The sequence below is a fragment of the Scleropages formosus genome, chromosome 6 (assembly GCF_900964775.1).
Source record: "Scleropages formosus chromosome 6, fSclFor1.1, whole genome shotgun sequence".
NCBI classification, from domain to species: domain Eukaryota; kingdom Metazoa; phylum Chordata; class Actinopteri; order Osteoglossiformes; family Osteoglossidae; genus Scleropages; species Scleropages formosus.
Genome location: NC_041811.1, coordinates 34,330,145 through 34,349,973, shown reverse-complemented (window position 1 = coordinate 34,349,973; position 19,829 = coordinate 34,330,145). Strand labels below are relative to the sequence as shown.

The 19,829-nt window shown below is 47.0% G+C and overlaps 3 protein-coding genes across 12 annotated transcripts in view; 2 read left to right on the top strand and 1 right to left on the bottom strand.

Annotated features, from left to right (window-relative positions):
* Positions 1–751: 751 nt before the first annotated feature.
* setb (SET nuclear proto-oncogene b) lies at positions 752–4,721 on the top strand. The gene is made up of 8 exons (XM_018748928.2): positions 752–1,180; positions 2,360–2,417; positions 2,606–2,748; positions 2,941–3,044; positions 3,149–3,262; positions 3,439–3,609; positions 3,747–3,890; positions 3,998–4,721. The coding sequence occupies exons 1-8, from the start codon at positions 1,108–1,110 to the stop codon at positions 4,016–4,018; spliced, it is 828 nt and encodes a 275-aa protein (XP_018604444.2). The 5' UTR covers positions 752–1,107; the 3' UTR covers positions 4,019–4,721.
* A 1,065-nt stretch (positions 4,722–5,786) lies between these two features.
* Positions 5,787–10,507, top strand: dync2i2 (dynein 2 intermediate chain 2). Its single transcript, XM_018752923.2, has 9 exons — positions 5,787–6,275; positions 6,580–6,846; positions 6,956–7,065; positions 7,289–7,446; positions 7,774–7,883; positions 8,456–8,620; positions 9,135–9,367; positions 9,491–9,648; positions 10,025–10,507. Exons 1-9 carry the CDS (start codon positions 6,198–6,200, stop codon positions 10,261–10,263), a joined length of 1,518 nt encoding a protein of 505 aa, XP_018608439.1. The 5' UTR covers positions 5,787–6,197; the 3' UTR covers positions 10,264–10,507.
* Positions 10,508–10,533: 26 nt separating this feature from the next.
* LOC108934758 (spectrin alpha chain, non-erythrocytic 1-like) overlaps positions 10,534–19,829 on the bottom strand; it is a 37,718-nt gene continuing 28,422 nt past the window's right edge. For 9 of the 10 annotated variants that reach the window (XM_018752839.2, XM_018752850.2, XM_018752877.2 and 6 more), the window contains 16 exons: positions 19,296–19,416; positions 18,854–18,975; positions 18,578–18,710; positions 18,369–18,467; positions 17,804–17,963; positions 17,526–17,602; positions 16,886–17,095; positions 16,141–16,437; positions 15,591–15,703; positions 14,875–14,892; positions 12,789–12,843; positions 11,881–12,077; positions 11,638–11,691; positions 11,396–11,542; positions 11,009–11,156; positions 10,534–10,927 (listed from right to left, as the gene is read on the bottom strand). In XM_018752839.2, the coding sequence (XP_018608355.1) occupies positions 10,802–10,927; positions 11,009–11,156; positions 11,396–11,542; positions 11,638–11,691; positions 11,881–12,077; positions 12,789–12,843; positions 14,875–14,892; positions 15,591–15,703; positions 16,141–16,437; positions 16,886–17,095; positions 17,526–17,602; positions 17,804–17,963; positions 18,369–18,467; positions 18,578–18,710; positions 18,854–18,975; positions 19,296–19,416 (2,077 nt within the window). In that variant the 3' untranslated portion in view covers positions 10,534–10,801. The remainder of the gene's footprint in view (positions 10,928–11,008; positions 11,157–11,395; positions 11,543–11,637; positions 11,692–11,880; positions 12,078–12,788; positions 12,844–14,874; positions 14,893–15,590; positions 15,704–16,140; positions 16,438–16,885; positions 17,096–17,525; positions 17,603–17,803; positions 17,964–18,368; positions 18,468–18,577; positions 18,711–18,853; positions 18,976–19,295; positions 19,417–19,829) is intronic. The other variant, XM_018752859.2, reaches the window with a different exon arrangement.

The following is a 19,829-nucleotide window of genomic DNA, read 5'->3' as shown; positions in this document are numbered from 1 at the left end:
CGAAGGTTAGATATATTACTATATATGACTAACAAAAACTGTCTACTATACCTTTGTTTCTGCAGAGGGAAAACAAACAAGTGCTCTGGTTTCCTCCCATACTGCAAACATATGCAGTTCAGCTTAACTGGTGACGCTACCCTGTAACGGACTGATGTCCCGTCCAGAGAGTACCGCTCCAGCCTTCTGCCCAGTAATTTCGGGGCAGGCTCCGGACCACCGGGAACCTGACCAGGATAAGTAGATAGCAAAGAAGGTGAGCGAGCGAGTCAGTCATTTCGCCAGCGTTTTTTTAGCAGAGTGTGAAGATTTAAATTAAAAGAATTGAAAGAGTAAGTTTTTAGCAACTGGAACGAAATGCCCACAATTTTGCGAAGAAGAAAAAAAAAAAAAAAAAAAAGATGATGTAAGAAATGAAGAGGTGAAAGCAAAATTACAGGCCAATCGACATAACTGCAAGCGAACTGCGCGCAGCACGAAACGCGCGAGTCGAAGCCCTTCATCGTTCGCAAGTTGTTTCTTTAAGCGTGTTGCCGCACATTCGTTCGCCATTGGTTCGCAGACACACTTTTCCATGTCACGGCCAATCAGAAACGAGTGCGCGTTTTCGAGAAAGAAGCTCAAATTAACTTCTTCTGTTTGACGTCAGTCGGTTGTTGTTTTTTTGGAAACCCCACCCTTTCGTTTTCGCCGTAACGCCCAGATATTTGGGGCCCACCAATTGGGAGCGAAAGACGGGAGCGAGCCGCGGTTTGTAAATCGTCCTCCCGGCAGGAGGAGTTCTTTATTCGATCTCCATTTGCGAAGCGCGTGCATTAGGGGAAAGGGAGCGCGTGAGTGAGTGAGCGAGCAAGAGCGAGCGAGCGCGAGCGCTGTGGCGGCACTGAGCGGAGCGCGTGTGTGTTGAGCCTCGCTGTGAGCATAGTGGAGGAGCGCGAGACACGTTTTCTTTGCACTTCTCCGGCAGAGGTTGAAGCAAGTTTTTCTCTTCGTCGCGGCGACGATCGAAACTGATCGGAAGATATTCTCAGAGAGAGAGAGAGAACACACAAACAAAAAAAAAACAAAAAAAAACAAAACAAAACTTACTCACAGCCCGCGAAAATCATGTCGGCCTCCGCGGCGAAAGTGAGCAGAAAGGAGCAGAACTCGAACCATGACGGAGCGGACGAGACCTCCGGTAAGGAATGGCGGCCTTCACAGCACCGCCATTTTCACCCCTTTTGTACAGTCGCCTAGTACTCCAGCAGTTGTATAATCAATAGCAATTTCGCTTCGCCAGAAGCGCCTTTACGGTGGAGCTGGGACAGCCGGGCCGCCGCGACTCTCGAGACGGGCGGCCAGGCAGGCAGGCGGACGGGCGGGCCGCGGATGCAGGGCTGCGTGCGCGCAGCAGTGTGGGGGAGGCCATGTTGATGTTCCGCGCTTCACGGGCTTCATTGTGTCTCACGCGTGTTTGCCGTGCGCTTCTCTCGGGCGCCCGAACGCCGTTTCCACACGGACACGTCCGCACCGAAAGCTCCCCGCGCTGGAGCAGACCGGGCTGTGCGGGGGGCCGGGAGCTGCTGCTGCTGCTGCTGGTGGTGGCGCGGCTGTGAGCAGAGCCCGAGGCCCAGCGACGTTCATTGTTAGCTAACTCGCTATGTGCCCTCTCCGCTCCGCCATCATAAGTCTCCCGCGCTCTTCCGAACGGTGCGAAGGAGCCCGTTTTTATGAAGCGAGCGCTTGCGGTGCAGCCGCAGCCCGCGAGGCCCTTCGTTCTGGGCGAGAGCGCCCGCGTGCGTCGTCGTGGCTCGTGCGCGCGGCGCTGCGCTGAAAGGCGCTCGAGCGCCACATTGAGCGCTCCGGCCTCCATTCAAACCACGCGGCCCGAGGGCGAGCAGGAAGCGCAGCGCGAGCGGTGGACCGCGTGTGTGGAGTGTGTGTGTGCGCGTGCGTGTGCGTGTGTGTAACGGTGTGTCCTCGTCCACCTTGAGCCGCGAGCCCCCCGTCGTCGCCCGCCATTCACACACTTTTTCGCCCCCTTTGTTCAACTACTTACACACGCGTTCTGTTGCTGCGAGTCCTTTTTTGCCGCTCAAGTTCCGTTGCCGCTTTTCTGCTGTTGCTCTCCTGCCTGCTTCACGCGCATTTTTATTCTTTTCTTCTTCCAGCTGGCTGTAATTTCTAGGAATAAGTAACACGTTGTTGTCGCGCGCGGTACCTGGATGTTGTGGCGAAGCCGCGAGCGGCGTTTTCACTCAGAAATGAAAACTCGAGCAGCGGATGGAATTAGTACCCTGAACTTTGTGTGCTCTTACCTTGTTTTACCCATGTCGGACACAGTTTGATCATGTTCAAAATTTCCCTCTCTTTCTAGAAAAAGAGCAACAGGAAGCTATTGAGCACATCGATGAAGTACAGAACGAAATTGACAGGTAAACTCATAGTCAGTGTGTGTTGTGACCTGTATGATTTTCATCCTTAGAATAAAACTGTCTGCTTTGGCCGGAAAAGATGCTGCTGCTTGTAAAATGCCTTGTAGGGTTTTGTGTAAGAATCTTTTTTTTTTTTTTTCCTCTTTTGTAAGTGACTGTGGGAGTTATTAATCTGTGTGGTTTTGCAGATTGAATGAACAGGCCAGCGAGGAAATCTTGAAAGTAGAACAGAAGTACAACAAGCTGCGTCAGCCATTCTTCCAGAAACGGTCAGAACTGATAGCCAAAATCCCCAACTTCTGGGTCACGACGTTTGTCAACCATCCACAAGGTGAGTGAACGACTGCTTCTCCGTGTGAGACGTTGGCTGCAACTGAACGTGTGAAATTTTAAAGCTCTTGTGCGTTACAAAGAGTTCCTCGATTGCTGGATTCATGTAGAATATCAACTATGTATGTACTTTTAATAACTTGAAGAAATGATCCAAGTTAAATAACTGAAATGAATGTGTTGTCCCCTGTAGTTTCTGCTTTGCTTGGTGAGGAAGATGAGGAGGCTCTTCACTATCTGACCAGAGTGGAAGTGACAGAGTTTGAAGACATCAAGTCAGGTTACAGAATAGATTTTGTAAGTATTTCATTTGCTTCTTGTTTACATTCATCTGCATTATTGCTTTAAACTGACTTTTTTTTTTTTTTTTTTTTTTTCCCCCCCTCCCCCTGCTGTTTCAGTACTTCGATGAAAATTCTTACTTTGAAAACAAAGTCCTGTCGAAAGAGTTTCACTTGAATGAAAGTGGGGACCCATCATCAAAGTCAACAGAGATCAAATGGAAAGCAGGAAAGGTCAGTGGCGCGTAGCTTTCTTACCGGGTGTTTACAACACAAGTGTGTAAGAAGTGGTACTTGCTTAACTTGAGCAATTTGTGATCTGCTACCACCCTGTGTGGGACTTGCATTTTTTTTTTTTTAAAGCGATCACCAAACATTCCATGTGATGGTTTTAAATGGATCTTTACCAGGATCTGACGAAGCGTGCGAGCCAGACACAGAACAAGGCAGGAAAGAAGAGGCAACATGAAGAACCCGAGAGTTTCTTTACCTGGTTCACCGACCACTCTGATGCAGGGGCTGATGAGCTGGGCGAGGTCATCAAGGATGACATCTGGCCAAACCCGCTGCAGTACTACCTGGTGAGGCTTTGCGCTGAGTGGGGAAAAGGTTGGGCTCGGCAGCAGGAACCCCTGTTACGGGACGAGGGATACGCTGCATACATGTGCCTCGTGCGTTGTGTAAATAGTCCCTCGCCCCCACTTTCTGTAACTTCCAGGTCCCTGACATGGATGATGAAGAAGGTGAAGGTGAGGATGATGATGATGAGGAGGAGGAAGAAGGCTTGGAGGACATTGATGAAGAAGGAGATGAGGATGATGGCGAAGAAGATGACGAGGAGGAGGATGGGGAAGAAGGAGAGGTATTGCGCGTTAAACTGCCATGTCTTTGTGAGATGTGCATTCTGGGGAGCAGCAGTTCTGATCACATGTGGAGTGTTAAGGTTTTCTTTCCTCCCCCCATTTGTAGGATGACGGCGAAGACGACTAAACCTGAAGACAGCGGAACCCACATACATCTTTGCCCGTTCTTTTTCCTTTTAATTTTCCTCTAATTCTTGGGAGCAAGATGCTTTGTTGGTTTATTTTTATTTTGTGTGCTCTGTCTCCATGTTCTACTGAGCCCTCTCCTGTATATGTCATGTCTAATACAGATCTATTCCCAGGACAGACTTGCATCAGAACTAGTGGAGAGACCTTGCTGAGGTTCCATGAATCATCTCCCCAGCACACTTCCATCTCAAGACAGATTAACCACCTGCACGCCATGTTATGTAGACTACAGTAAAATAGCGATTTATAAATATATATAATTTTGTTTTGTTTAAGGTTGTGAGTTAAATAAAAGCCATGGTGCAGTGATCTGCTAGTTCTAGCATCCCCTTCAACTTTTTTAATGTATAAATACTTCAGTACAGAGCTGGCCCTAGTTCATCCTTTTCCCCCATGTGAATTGGACAAATAGAAAGCACCAGCTTGTTCTTGTCTCTTGTAATGTTTTGGGTCAACATTGGGGCGGGGTGGGTTTATTCTAGACTGTTTATTGGGGAGGGAGTTGGGGTGGGAGGCAGATGGGCATTTTGACACATCAACATTTATGGATTTATGTTGATATGTTATTTTCATTGTAATGTTTTACAGACATTCATGAGGTTTGAAATTACATTTTTAATAAAGAAAAAACAAAACTGAAACAACTCTTGTAATTTTGACCCTTGCTGCCTTGCCCGATATTTACTGAAGAAGCAGATGGGAATGAGGGCAGAATTTTTACAGGAAACTCACATGTGACCTTTTTTCCCCGGCGGGGAGAAGCGCTCACCGAAAACACTGTACACTTTACTGCGTCCCAATAAAGTTACATGTATCAACGAAGGATCGCGTACGTTTTTGAGTGCTTAGATGTGGAACGTGAAAAACGGCAAATTTGGACTCGTCCCTGCGAAGAGGAGGAAATAAGCGCGCGGGCCCACGCGACCTGTCGCTGTCCGCACGTGTCGTGATGTATAAATACGGACCAGAGCTGCTGGAACTCGTACTGTACCTGTAGGAAACGTCCCTTCCTGCTCTGCTAATGAATATGTTTGTGTGACGCAGAACCAGTGAAGGAAGCTTGGCAAATAGCGCTAAAAATGTATCGATCCCTAATTCTGTTACCACCTTTACACTAGTGACTAGTGGACAGTCGGCTGTCGCGAGGATCCTCCGCCAACTTGCCAGACAGTTGTGTTCATATGTATATTTCGTACAGTTAGGAAGAAGGATATTTGCATGCGCGCTGCCGTCGGCGATGTCACAGTAAAATTTAGTCTCGGAGACACTAAAATGAGGTAAAGATAGTGACGTGAACAAATACAAATAGTCATAATCGCGTTATGTGAGATTATTATATCAGTCTCGGCCAATTTCGTGTGGGTTAATATTAATGACTGAGTTGATTTAATTTTTTCAGCAAAATCAGTATTTGCATTGACGGTTTGTGCGATCTTCGGAAGGATAAACGTACTGTGTTGTACCTCGTTTCTCCAGTGCGTCGCGCGCACTGCTTTGCACCGTTTCAAGTTTTAATAAATGCGCGCCATTAATTTCACTTCTGGCACGCGCTTTACATTTCATTTGCAAAACGACTCCGACATTCAAAGATACGAAAGGAGCGGAGCGCCTCGTGCGCCAGTCGCAGCAGCCGGCGCGTGCGCGCCAGTTGTCATTTTGTCCCCTTCGCGCGCCCGACAGCCATTTTAACTGCGCGCGGACAGGCGCGCGGCTCTGACTGCGGCGCCGTGACCGTCAGCTTTGGGCTGAGACCAAGGTCCGGTCCCAAATACGACACGTTATTTGTCGAAGCGACAAACAAACGCGTCGACGAGCCGCGTTAAGAGCGTAAAAGACGAGGCGAACCGTAAGACAATTCTCGAGACGACGGCGCCGCCCACACGTTGGGGGGGGGGGAGCTCGTGCTGCTGTCCGCGAGTGACGTGTTTCCGGAGAAAAGATCCGCCCAGGTTCGGGCGCTCGTCGGGGTTTTAACAAGTGTGTGTTTGTGTCGAGCGGGAGCCGCGTATGCGGATCGGCACCGATGTCCGACACGCGCTTTGTCCGCTGAGAGAGGAGCTGCTGCGGCTTTCTAGCCTTTTCCGTTTCCGGTCGGCCGCCCGCCCGGCTGCCGCGCGATGTTTACGGACGAAACCATGGAGACGGTGGGCGCGGAGTCGCACTGGAGAAGCTCCGGGGCGGCGGAGCGGCGCGCGGTACGGTACTCAGCCGCATCCACCGTGGTTTTTACACACAGTACGAGTGTCCCCTCGGGTTGAGGGACGGGCTAAATTAATATGCGTGTAAAATGTGGACCAATATTGAGGTCCACCACCGTGGCGTGGAAAATGACACCCTCACACTCCACTGTCGCACCTCAGCATTATCAGATTCTGACGTGTGTGTACGTGTACGTGTACGTGTACGCCTGCTCCCTGTCTAATGCGTTCAAACACGTGCGTGTGAATAGTAGCCATTGCTGAGCTCTACACCCGCCCCTCCCCCCTCCCCCCCATGCAGAAGAGCTGTCAGACAGCAGCCCTGGAGGCCACTGATGCTGGAACCCAGGTGCCCTCTTGGGCTCAAAGGGACACGCAGACTGATCCGGAGGAGGAGGAGCGGCGTTGGCCGCACCTTGACCTCGCTCGCGGACGTCGGACCGAATTCCCTGGACTGGGGGACTTCCTTGACCGGGTTAAAGACACGGTCATCAGAGAGCTGGTAAAGAACGCCAAGAGTCACGCTTTCGACGGGTTCGAAGTGAACTGGGAGGAACAGAACCGAACGGTGAGACGGGTTCAGGAGAGGGAGCCGTCCATCCTGTTGGTCTCTTGTCTTTCTCACGTGTGTGTGTGTGTGTGTGTGTGTGTGTGTGTGTGTGTGTGTTCGCTCGCAGGTTTCGTGCACTCATTCTCTGCAGTACCCTGAGGCTCAAGAGAGAAACCTTCACGTAACCAGCGTGTCCTGGAACTGCACAGGCTCAGTCATAGCGTGCGCTTTCGGCCGGTGAGTGCAGTCACGTGGCGCCCGTTTAATTCGACGCACATAGATATGCGGAACTTCCCCAACAGCGAAGCGCGCATGACCTTGTCCTACTTATTCCGCCCCCCGCCCCGCCCCTCCCCCGTATGGGCACATATTTCTGTTCACCGAATTCTGATAAGCCGCTCGTTGCCCCTGTCCTCTGGAGCCTCGGCTCGACGGCACGCTCTCGGTTTTCCTCCGCCAGCATGGACGACGGTGACTGGAGCACGGAGAAGTCCTACGTGTGCACCTGGAACCTTCATCGCCAAGGCCTGAACCCCAAGCGCCCGGACGCCGTCATAGATGTGGCCACGGCAGTGATGTCCGTTTCGTTTCACCCGTCGCGGCCGTCGCTCATCGCAGGTGACCGCAGAGCGTGTCTTCCGGCTCTTTCTGCACTCCACATGCATCCAGAGTGGTGTGTGTGTGTGTGTGTGTGTCCTCCTCAGCATCTGACATTAGCATTGAGTGTTTCACTGGAATTATGCTAAGTGTTCAATGTTGTGAGCCATGAAGGTTCGGTGAACCTGGTGGCTCTTCTGCCTGGATGTTGATTGATGGTCTGTGATGATCAACCGCATAGATCTCCATCTGTAGGGGGATCAGTGTTTCCGTTGTTGTCTTTGCCGTCCACGTGACTCGGACGCTGTCTCCCCTCCTGCCACGTCGGCCCCTTCGCCGTGTCCGCAGGGGGGCTTTACAGCGGCGAGGTGGTAGTGTGGGACACCGGCCGCGTGCAAGACCCAGTGCTGGCAAAGACGGGCATGTCCCCCGATACCCACAGAGACCCCGTGTGTCAGGTGGGGGTCTCTCTCGTTCTCATGCATACCATGAACATGGTAACCTTTCATCACTTCATCTCATTGCAGTGAAGAAGGCATCTCATCATCTCATGTCACCATTGAACTTACTGGCTCAGATGGTCTCTTTCTGGAATGCTCTTGGGAGTTTTAATGTGCGTTTTAAGACTCTACACGTTCAGTAAGGCTCTAAGTTTAATTTAAGCCAGTATGCAGTTTTGGCTAAATTGGATACTTGGACATTTAATGGACTCTTTTGCCACTTTGCCTCCCATCTGCTGTCAGAACTTCCCTTGAGAAGACTCTCGAAACCTACCGCTTTTGGACCCACTTCTCTTGCAGTCTCTTGACAGCAGAATAGATTTGTTTGATTATCTGCCTATTAATTATGGGAATTGCAGCTTTATAAGCAGCTGCTTGAAACTAACTGTGCTTTGGAAATTGTTTATATCAAATGTTTTGTTGAAGGCACTTTAGAATATTTGTGTGTTGTGGTAGAGAAAACTGTTCAATGAACAAATGTAAATGCGTTTTGGTCGACGTTAATGTTGATATTGCTGTGCTCCGAACAGGTGCACTGGGTTCCCGGAGGCCGGAGGGGCGAGTTTCTTGTCCTGAGCGCTGGTTCCGGGGGCCGGGTCCTGCTGTGGACTGTACACGAGCAGTCGGAGCTTGTCCTCAGTGCCGGATATGGTCTCCTTAGACAGCAGCTGCCCCACAAGACCATGTTAACCAAGGTAAGTGACCAATGTCTGTTTCTTGTCCAGGCTTAGAGTTTGTCTTAGGGTCACCGAACCCTGGCTGCGCCTCAGCTGTGACAGGACGTGGTGTCTCGGTCCCGATCCAGGTCAGCCCTGTTACAAACTATTCATTTCAGCTGATCTCTGAACAGATGGTGAAATCATGCTTCAGATAAGAAGGTGTCGGTGTTTTAACCAGACTGTGTCTTCAGCTATCAGTTGTGTGCCACTTTTACAGAAAAGTACTAACTCCTTGTAATGCATTACTTGTAGTAGATACATTTTAAATTAGCGTATCAATTACTTGTAAGGATTAAACATACCATGTATGAGTCTCTTGCCATTTTTCATCACTGAGAAATGTGATTTGACTTAAAGAAAAACAAGTTTAGCTTTTTTGTGGGGAGAACGAAAGGCATTTAATGTAGACACGTGGGTGGGGATGTCTTCTCTGCCCCGAGTGTGACCAGATGATAAGATGTCACTTCCTTTACTGCTCTTTGTCCCACAGCCCAGAGGAGGCAGCAGCGTGGGCATCGCCTCCTTGGCCCTCTCTCCCTGGGATTCGGACACATTCCTGGTGGGCACCGAGGGGGGCCTGGTGCTGAAATGCTCGTTCTCTGCCCAAGCGCCAGCAGCCACGACTCCAGACGGCGAGAGCGTGACCCTGCGTGCTCCAGCCAAGTTCTGCTTTTCCCCGCACTGCGGCCCTGTGTACGCCCTGCACTGCTCTCCGTTTCACCGGTCAGTGGCACCGACTCCCACGTCACTGTCATGACCCCATAATTGAAACATTTAGTTTTTTGTGAACTAAAGTACAACGGGGCAAAGGAAGAAAGACTCAACTGAATAATCTGTCTGCCGCAGGAACCTGTTCCTGAGCGTGGGGACAGATGGCTTTGCCCACCTGCACAGTCTGCTGCAGCTTGAGCCACTGGTGTCACTGCAGGTGTGTGACTCTTATGTGTTTGGGGTGCGCTGGTCCCCAACTCGGCCTCTGCTTTTCGCTGCTGCCACAGGGGAAGGTAAACTTTGTGTCCCATTACCTTCTTCCAACTATCTCTGCATGGGTTGTTCTCAGCCCTAATTTAATAAATCAAAAACGTGTAACATCTAACACGCTTTTCTCATCATGTGGTAATACTTTATAACATATATTAAGGAATAGGCAGCTTGTAACAATGAATAGTTATAGATCATGACTAACAATTCTGTTATAGCCTGGTAGTGTGGTGGTTACACCTTTTGGATCCAAAGATTGCAGGTTCAAATCCCGCAGGGCACTGTAGTGCCCTTGAGCAAGGTACTCGCCCTCAGTTCCTTCAGACCAGCTTTCCAGGACACGATGCAGTGTCGTCCCGCTTATTGCCCGGTGACAGGATGCGCACTTCGCTGTTGCAGGGTCAGTGCACATCTTTGACCTCGGGGGGATGTCGCTGAGGCCCGTGGCCACTATTGAGCAGAAGAGTGGGGACCGGCCTGTCTACTGCCTGGAGTTCAACCCCCGACAGACTCACCTCCTGGCAATGGGAAATGCCGATGGCACAGTGAACATCTGGCACCTGAGTACTGAGCTGACAGAACAGGGACCCAAGGAGGTTGCACAGCTGGAGCACTTGGCCAGTGAGGTGACAGAGTGAGAGGACCGGGTTTCCTCAACCTCCACGAACGGGGACACAACCAACAATCGGCACGGTCCCTTTTATTCTGGGGAAATGGACTGTCCACAGTTTGGGCTCTGCTGGGACTAAGAACAATGTCTTGTATAGCCTGGCTATATATGAGTTATTGAAGAATATATAAGGTTTGAATAATAAATGCTTTTATGATACCAAGGTTAAATGCAGAGGATTTTTTTTCCTTACGGAAATACACTGATAAAAGCTTTTTGTCCTCATGAGTCATGAATCCACACATTACAGATGTTCCAGTTAGAATCAGTAGCATTTAATAAAGCACGCTGCAGTTACACAAGTCTTATAGTGGCTTTTATATAGTTTGCATACGTTTTATATCAAGCACAGCACTTCACCTCCTACTAAACACCACAACAAAGAGCAGAAAAACATCTACTTCTATGCAAAAGGGAAGCGCAGAGAACAAGATATAGAGCTCGCTTATGCAGCTTGGCTAAAGGAAAACACATCCTGACTCGTGGCTGGTGGGTGGAGCTGAGGGTTAACTGACGAAGAGCGAGCGGGTGAATTCCACAAAGTCGTAGGTTGAGGGAATTTCTCGACCCTTGCTGTCCACGTAAGGCTTCATGTGTGAGACACAGTAGTCTGCCTGCTCCCTTGTTAGGTTCTGGTGGGGTGGTGAAGAGATGTCAGGGGTTAAGACTTCAGATTTTACAGAGTGCAGGAGGATGATATGGGACCCCCTTACCTGGTACAGCTCTTCTCTGGTGACGTAGGGCTTGTTCTCTGCACTGAGTGCCCGGAAGGCGCTCTCTATCTCCTCACTGGACTTGACGTTCTCTGTCTCCCGGCTGATCATGAAGGCCATGTACTCCTGTAGTGACACATATCCGTCCCTGGAAACACACACGGTGTGATTGTATGCGTACTACAACGCAGCCATACAAAAAACCTTCAACTAAGGTCTCAATTATTTCAAAATGCAATAAGCTATAAGCTACTACTCAGATGGTAAATGTGCAGGTTCTAAACAAACTGTTAAATGTTCAGTATAAGAAAACCTCTGGACAATTACATAAAAAAATATTTTGCCTCAAAGATATTTGTCACGAGTAGTGAATGGGAAGCTTCTGACCTGTTGGGGTCAACTACGTTGAGAATGGATTCAAACTCATGGTCAACTTCGCCCTCCTCCACCATGGGTAGGTCATAGCCCAGGGAGCGCAGACAAGACTTGAACTCTTGGTGGTTCAAACGGCCAAACTTGTCCTTGTCGAAGTGCCTGTGAGTGGATTGTGTGAAGAAAGTTTCGCAAATTTAATCACTTGTGTGCTTGTCCAGGACAAGGTAAAGACACAAATACATAGCAAGGCTCACTTGAACATCATGCTGAACTCCTTTAGGGCCTCCTCGGTCACACCAGTGGTGTTTCTGCAGGAGCAAGATCAAATTTCCATGAACAACAACACAGATTAGTATAACCAATTAAATAACCTTGGAATTTACATATTTGTGTGTGTGGCAGCGTGTTCATGACAAACCAGCACATTTTGCTTATGTCAGACCGTTATGTTTACAGTCTCTGCGCATGTGTGCGTGTGTGTGCGCGCCATGTCTGACCTGGCCTGGATCTGCTGCTCCAGGTTGTGCTGCATCCTCATGCCCAGCTGGTCCAGTTGGTCCCATTGCTGTGCCAGGCCCACTGTGCTGTGCTCCGTGTATTTGTTGTCCAGGATGAGCGCTTCCTCCATAGCTGCTCCCAGGTCCTCGATCTTCTTCAGCTGGCTGCGCATGGACCGGATCTCTTGGTGCTTGCGCTGTGGGCGTGTACACGTAGGGCTGCATGACTCATGAAGACAGTTTTACCTTTGTGGCTTTCCTACACAACTGATTACCGCTGACAGTTACCGCTTACTGTTACCAACAGCTGCATGGGATCACCGCTTCATTTGTATGATTGTTAATCTTTATCATTTAGCCCATGCTTTTCTCTGAAGCATCTTACAATTATTTACCCACTCAAGCAGCCGAGTAGTTTTTACTCAAACATTTCAGGGTATGTACCTTGCTCTAGTGTATTACAGTATGAGCAGGATTTGAACCTGCGTCCTTTATTTAGCAGAAGCCTTTGACAAAGTTAATTTAAATGTTAAACAAGCAATTTCATAATGATTTCCCCATTTCCTGAGGAGATATTTTTACTGGTGCAATAAGGAGGTGAATACTGTTCTTTAGGGTCTTACAGCAGAAGCACAGATTCAGACTGGGAACTTTCAGATTAAAATCTAAAACAGCCCTAATCACATTAACTGCTAACACCAAGTGGCAAGTTCTGTGACACATGGTGCAAAAAGTACATTTGTTTTTAAAAAGCTTCCATGATTTGTCCCTTCAGTGTAATTACAGCAATATTTCTCTGTATGACAATCAAACTGTGGGTGTTAGCTGTTGTTGTTAAGACTACCTTAAAGAGGCCGGGAAATCTGCACATTCTATTGCCTTATGCAGAAACAGTCCTTCCCTCCTACCTTGGTGGCCTCCAACTGGGATTCCAGGGTTCCAGATTCTTCTACCATGCAAGACCTGCATGCATGATAATGACAATGACAATGAGAGGAGGTGCAGGCTGGGTGTCAACAGGACACACCCTACACCAGCATCCTGTCCATTTCCACTCCTAGACAAAGGACAGAGTAGTTTGTGCCTAGTACTCTCCACACTTACACTGAAGATTAAGGCACCAAGTGTCCCAATTACCTTTTTACTCTGCCAGTTGGGTACGTACACACACACACACACACACACACACACACTTTCTGAACTCAGAGGTGAAATACCTCTCCTACCTCTGTCTAATGTGGCAAATGTCAGGATTTTGTAAGCCAGGTCATGGGTGTTCATGTTCAGCATTTCAGGAAAAACAATAAATATGACAAAGGTAAAATAAAAAATTAAAAACTTTCACTAGGGGAAAAAATACCGGAACAGGGTCATTAGGTGTTGGAAGCCAAGTGCAATTTCAGTAAAATACCTCACCTATCTGAACTCCCTGGAAGTAAAGGTGAAGTAATAAATATGATACTGCAGTACTAGGTGCTTGTTTAGAAGTAAATCTAAATTAATAATATTACTAAGTATTAACCCAGGCATAAATTCTTCTAAAATAATAAACTTATACTGAATGTGGAGAAGAGAGACAACTTTAGCTGTAACTTCATATTTCCACTCCCATGAAAATGTATTCAAAAGTCTGGAGCTGACAGTACTTCCTCCAAACAGTTTATCATCACTTACCATGTGTTTGTGAAACGTAAGCAGTCAAAATGTTTGCAGACTGCACTTGGCCCCCTGCTCTCAGTGCAGTTCAGTGCATGCCAAACAGCCCACCTATAACCGTGGTAGCCCTTACCATGCCTGGTGAAACCGCGCCCCACGAATGAGTGGAAACTGCATGTCTCAGTAAAACAAATGTGCAGTCCTGAATACTACATAGTATTTCTGTTGCGATGCTTTCAGTGCTGTTTGATCAGTATTGCGTGTATGGAATTCCACAGGTAACTGTGTTGACAAACGTTGTGTTCAACTCTGACATCACTCCTCTTCCTCCAGCAAATATGAACACAAACTGTTGCCCTCATGAGTATGAGTTAAGATACAAATGCAGTTTCCACCGTTGACAGTTTGGAGTACGCACCCGGAAAAGGCCTCAAACTCAGCACTACACCGGTACATACACAGCAAGCCCTGAACCAGTAAGCAGGTGAGTTAAGAGGAAGAGCCTTAATATAACAGAGGTACGGTGTGTTAGTTCAGGAGGGACTGAACACGCAGATCCCAGCAGCTTGCATTTGGACTAAGGGGGTTGTGAGGAGATGCTACTTAGGAGTGTTTGGGGAGGGGAGGGGAAGGGCCGGGAGGGAGTGGTAGCAGGAAGGCTGGGCTAAAGACACTTGAGCTGGGAAGGTGAGAGGAACCAGAAAAATGCAGCAAAGACCTTCCAGAAAGATCATCATCGACTTCATACTGAAAGACGCGGATAACCCGCCGATAGGCTATGCTATTCAGAAAGAGCAGGAGGGGAGGAAGAAAGTGTCAATTCCAATGAAGAGGAAACAACACAGTTTAAAAGGAAACTAGAGAACAATATTAAAATAGGTAATGAGCACCACTGTTAAGCACTGGGACAAAAGGGTAAACGTATGACATTATTTTTTAATTTAATGAATCAAAGTAAAGATAGTTTGGAGCGGCGTGTCAATATACATATATATGAATAAGGTGGTATTGTACTTTGATGCCGAGCCATATTTAAGATTTGACAGACAATCATTTCTGTGTGAACAATAGTATTTGATCGATAAAATGACCCCAGTGGTAATTTATACTACAATCAGCATTATAAACACTGGTTTTGCCAAGTGTCGCCAAAGCCCCCTTACTCAACAGTGGGACCATTCACATACACACAGGTGAGAAAACTACAGCTACCTTCAGGTAACTTACAGGTACCTTTAGGTAACTGAAAAGAACCTCGCACACACCAAAATCTAAAAGGAGGATTTACTGTACACACAACACGGCAAACGGAAGAGAGAGAAAATGTGTGATATTAACCCATCCAGAAGGTACGTCCTGATTCAAAAATGGATCCACGGAAGCGAGAAAGGAACAGGAAGGGGGAAAATGGGAGGAAAAACAAAGAGAGAACAATGATTAAATCGACAGCAAGAGTTCTGCACATGCAGCCTTGGCAGAGACTCATGTGCGCGGTAAACACAAACACAGGACCAGCAGCATGAGAGAGTTTCTTGTGTAGAGATATGTGCCAGCACAGCTACATCCAAACACTGCAAAACAGATTAAAGGCCTGATTCCTAGGAGTACATACAGGGTTAACATGAAAGCACTGAAAAGCAAAACATCTTGGTAGAAAGGACATTTTATGAGCTAAATGTATGCACTGTGATGAAAGAAATGCAGTTATGATTGTAAGAATATTACTACCACGCTATACAGAACATATAGAAACATATATATATATATATATACATAATGTCAGCCCAAATTACTTTGGACTAGTTTTTTGGACAAAGATAAAATAGCCTCATACTACATCAGCCCATACTGCCAGGCCAGGAAAACCGTACAAACTCTGTGATCAAACTGTCCAGGGAAAAAATAAGTTTGATCATCTCCTTTCAACTGTAATCTGTAACTGGATCTAAACTTTAAGCAGCAAATTACCTATATAACTACCAAATGTTCAGTTAGCAGCAAGATTTAGACATTATTCCACGTATTGCCAAGTCCCTGAATTACAGTGCCCCCACCTGGTCTCCTGTAGCCACTGGTGGAATGCATTTGCATGCTGGGCAAACTCCTGTCGCAGCTTGTCATTCTCCTCCTGCCGCTGCTGCTCCTTCTGCAGGTCCAGCTCTCGCTCCTGGGAGAAAAGGCAAATTTCATGAATCTTGTTATAATAAAATCATTACTTTACATGTTTGTACATACATTGTGGATATTGTCTATTCAGAATTGCTTTTGAAATTTACAATTATCTGACGCTTTTCTCCAAAGCTACTTACAATCTCACAGTTACAATTATTAACCCATTTATACACCTGGGTAATTTTTACTGGAGCAATTTAGGGTAAGTACCTTGCTCAAGGGTACTACAGCCAGAGGCTGGGATGGAACCTGTGACTTTTGGATCCAAAGGCAGTAGCTCTAACCACTAGCTGTCCCTAGATTATAAATGACCAATAACATATTTTTACACATGAAAACAGACAACTACTCATATTCTTCTGCACGCAGATAATCTATTCAGTTCAACGGCTCTCTGTATACAGCTGTATCTAATCAAACCACATCCCTCACCCTGATGATCTTCTGTAGGTTCCTCCAGGTTTCCTCTAGAGCCTCCATGGTGAACCAGGTATATGGGTTGGACACCACATGGTAGCTCCTGATCTGGTGGTCCAACTCAGCCAGCTGGTTGAAGTCGGCCTCAGCGGAACTCAGCGAGGCGTGGAAGGCCTCATGTGCCTCCTGCAAGGCATGTATTTCCTCCAGGGAGTTACAGCGCACTGGGTCCGTCAGGTCCTCTTCTGCATTCTCAAACCAGCTGTTGAAGGCTGAAGCCTTTTTGGCAAAGCTCAGGAACAGATCCTCCAACTAGAGGAGAGAAATAATTTAAAAGAGCACCATCAATCTATCCATCCATTTTCTATCCCGCTTGTCCTAGTAGGATCGAGGAGGCCTATATTATATTACATTACAATTAAAATATTCATAGTGAGTTTCCTCAAGAATTCATGTGGAATAACACCATACCATTCTGGTCCTTATACATGGTCCATGAAAAGAAGAATTAACTTATAAAGGACAATAAGGTGAGTACCTTTTGCCTTGAACATGTCCTAGGTGTTAAACCGCAGAACCTGAGCATTGACCATATTATACTGCCTTGAAAAACTCCCCCAAATAATTTAAAAGAGCACATCAAGTTTAAAAACAGTCATTTTGGATACAGTAGATGCAGATGGACTGCAGTGCACAAAGGAATTCTCATTTGACATGGCAGCAACAGGTCTAACAGAGACACTTTCTGTTCCTTCCTCACCCTCCTGAAGTGCTCCTGGGCCTCCAGCAATTTCTTTTTGCGGTCAGCGGAGTTGGAGAGCAGCTGGTTCCAACGCTTCATGAGGGCGGCGTGACGAGCTTCGATGGCACGTGACTGAACATGCTTGGCCGCAAGCAGCTGGTCCTTCAGTGCCATGATGTTGCTGATGCCCTCCTGCTGGAAGGCCTGGAGTCCAGCATCGAACGTCTCCTACAGGGTTGGATGGTGGGATGGGGTGCAAGAGCAGGCAAGGAGCGAATGGGAGTGAGATGTGAAGGTGTATGCAAGTCAAGCACTCAGGATCAAAGTACTGTTCATTTCAAGGAAAAAAAACAGGTAAATTAAAGATAACAGTACAGAGGGGAAAATTACTATTAATTCCTGAACCAAAAAAAGTCACCAAAAAGAGCTAGTAATATGTATAATGTTTGCAAAACAAATTATTAAAAGTGACTGCTTTTCTCCTGACGTCTATTTGGATTCCAAAAGTGGAACGAAAATGTAACACCTAATGAGAGAATCAGTCACACTAGTGTTCTTGGTAAGTCTTAAAGAGCTCTTGAAGTGTGACACCTCTTGTCTGAGATTTTAAATCTCTTCCATGAGTAATTAAAAATTCTTGAAAAGCAAAATGTCATACCTGCTTAGTAAGAAGTGTCTGCACAGATGAGAGATCTCGACCATAATCATCTGTCTTCAGACTGTTCTCTTTCTCACCTGCAAGAACACAAGGTGGCCAATTTTTCCCTCAGTTTAGTTTTCAATACTAGTCTTTGGTTTGAAAGACCACATTTATTATATTGTCTTGAAAATCTCCCCCCAGTAATTTCAGCATACAGGACATAACTGCCCTCTGCTCTGCCCTTAACCAATAACACCTTTCAAACTGAGGCCTCTTCTCAGGACACGCTTACGTACCGATCCAGGACTCGACAACATCGGCCTTCCAGTTGAACTGCAGGAAGGCGGAGTTCTCATCCAGCTTGGCCTTCCTCTGCGCCGCTGCCCTCTCCAGCTCCGACACTTTCCCCTGCAGGGAATTCATCTTCACACTGATATTGTCCACGTGGTGGTTGTTCTGTAAGGACACAGACACATCTCAGTAGTGCCACACAAATGCCTGTGGTTTGCATGAAGAAAAGAGACTTCAAGCTGTACAAGACACGTACCCAAGTACTTTAACAGATGTACAAATGTATTACAGCAGTCCTCTAGTAGTCTGTGGGAAATTAATAAAGCACTATTTCTTCAAAGTAAGGTTAAACGGAGCCTCCCCTTTTGTCACCCGGTTAACACAGACTTCACTTATGACAAAGTCTCATAATTTAGTAGTGGAAAAAACTGCATTAACAGGTAATACACAACATGTAAAACATACTTTTGAGAAGAGTACCAATGAGTCAAGTAAGCAAAACACACTGAATGAAATAAAGAAGAGCTGCTCAAGGACACTATGTTGTCTCTCTCTAGAGGACCACCTCACCTTCTTAATGAGCTCCTCTCCATTTGCACACACGTCGCTCACCCGGTCCCTGTGCACCGTGAAGTCCGTCTCAAACGCCTCGTGCTTCTTCAACAAACCCTAAGCCACAACCATCAGATGTCATGAAATATCAGCTTTGCTTTTTATACAAGGAGAACAGAGCTCACCTTCCTCATGCAGGGGAGATGACCAGACTGATGCCCACTCACCTGCACTGCTGCCAGTGTATCCCCATAGTCCTCACTCGCCACTAGGTTCAGCTTCTCATTGATCCATGCCTCCTCCTCCTCTACATTTGCCACAAACTGCTGGTACTCCAGCGACTCCTCCAGCGTCTGCCCTCTGCAGACCATACGTGGACAGGAACGCACACAAAGTGAACAAGTTAACCATGCTCATCAATTTCCAAAACTGCTGTCTCTCTCTGGAGGACACGGCACAGATGGGGCTCAGACTGCAGGAGCATTCAGTGGCAGAGGTCCTACCGTGCCGCGGCCAGATCCTTCAGCTCCTTCCAGTGCTCCACAAACTGCGCCAGCCTCTGCTGAATCTCCTCCTGTCCGATGGTGTTGTCATCAGACAGCTTCCTTCCAGTTTCCAGCACAGACTTATGGATGGAGGACAGACAGGAAGGTAAGTGTTGAGGAGAGCAAGGTGCAAGTGTAATCATTTGCTGGTTTGAATCTCATTTACAGCACACACATATATACACACACACAAACACCATTTATAGTACACATACTATATACACTATAGAGCTAACATATTTTGAATCTCAAGCATGGATACACGGTGAACCTACACTTGGGTCATCAGTAAAATGCTGTAGACATACTTCTGCATATGTTTTGTGGTAATGAACAACATATACAATCATTTGTTTACTGTACTGGGACAGGTCTCCAAAGTGTGATTCTAAGTGTGTACCTGTATGGCGGGGTCATGGGCAGCCAGCTCTGCTTCCAGCCTCTTGTGCTTCTTCCTCAAGTTCTGTACTCCTGTCAAGTCACGTCCATAATCCTTTGAACTCACAAGTAACTTCTTCTCCCTGTAGAGGTGGGGGGGGTCGCACGTCAATAGCAACCAGTACAGGATTCCAAGTAAGACACAGGAGCTTAATACCCAATGTTGAAAGGTTCTTCCTTATCTTTGTTAAATAGAATTTTAAATTTCCGCTTTGATATTCCACAGCTCTTTTCTGACTTTTTAATTATATTACTGATTTAATGTTGACAGTGTCCAAAGTTTTCTGGTTCTCCAGAACCTTATATACAGGGTGTTGCAGAAGTATTCAGTCTTGACCAACTCTCTCAGAAATTTTCTAATAATTTCACCTTAAAGTAATTATTTCTGAGTTTCAATGTTTTAAATAAAACCACACAGAACAAAATAAAGTAGTACCATGTGTGATTCAACAAACTTGAGAAAATTGGTCAAGCGTTTTGCAGGCACCTTCAACTT

What these genes read in the sequence shown, in the direction of transcription:
- setb (XM_018748928.2), top strand. Translation starts at nt 1,108, where the DNA reads ATGTCGGCCTCCGCGGCGAAAGTGAGCAGAAAGGAGCAGAACTCGAAC. An exon ending in CGGAGCGGACGAGACCTCCG is followed by an intron (nt 1,181 to 2,359) that starts GTAAGGAATGGC and finishes CTCTCTTTCTAG; the next exon opens with AAAAAGAGCAACAGGAAGCT. An exon ending in GTTTGTCAACCATCCACAAG is followed by an intron (nt 2,749 to 2,940) that starts GTGAGTGAACGA and finishes TGTCCCCTGTAG; the next exon opens with TTTCTGCTTTGCTTGGTGAG.
- dync2i2 (XM_018752923.2), top strand. Translation starts at nt 6,198, where the DNA reads ATGTTTACGGACGAAACCATGGAGACGGTGGGCGCGGAGTCGCACTGG. An exon ending in ACAAGACCATGTTAACCAAG is followed by an intron (nt 8,621 to 9,134) that starts GTAAGTGACCAA and finishes TTTGTCCCACAG; the next exon opens with CCCAGAGGAGGCAGCAGCGT. An exon ending in CACTGCTCTCCGTTTCACCG is followed by an intron (nt 9,368 to 9,490) that starts GTCAGTGGCACC and finishes TGTCTGCCGCAG; the next exon opens with GAACCTGTTCCTGAGCGTGG.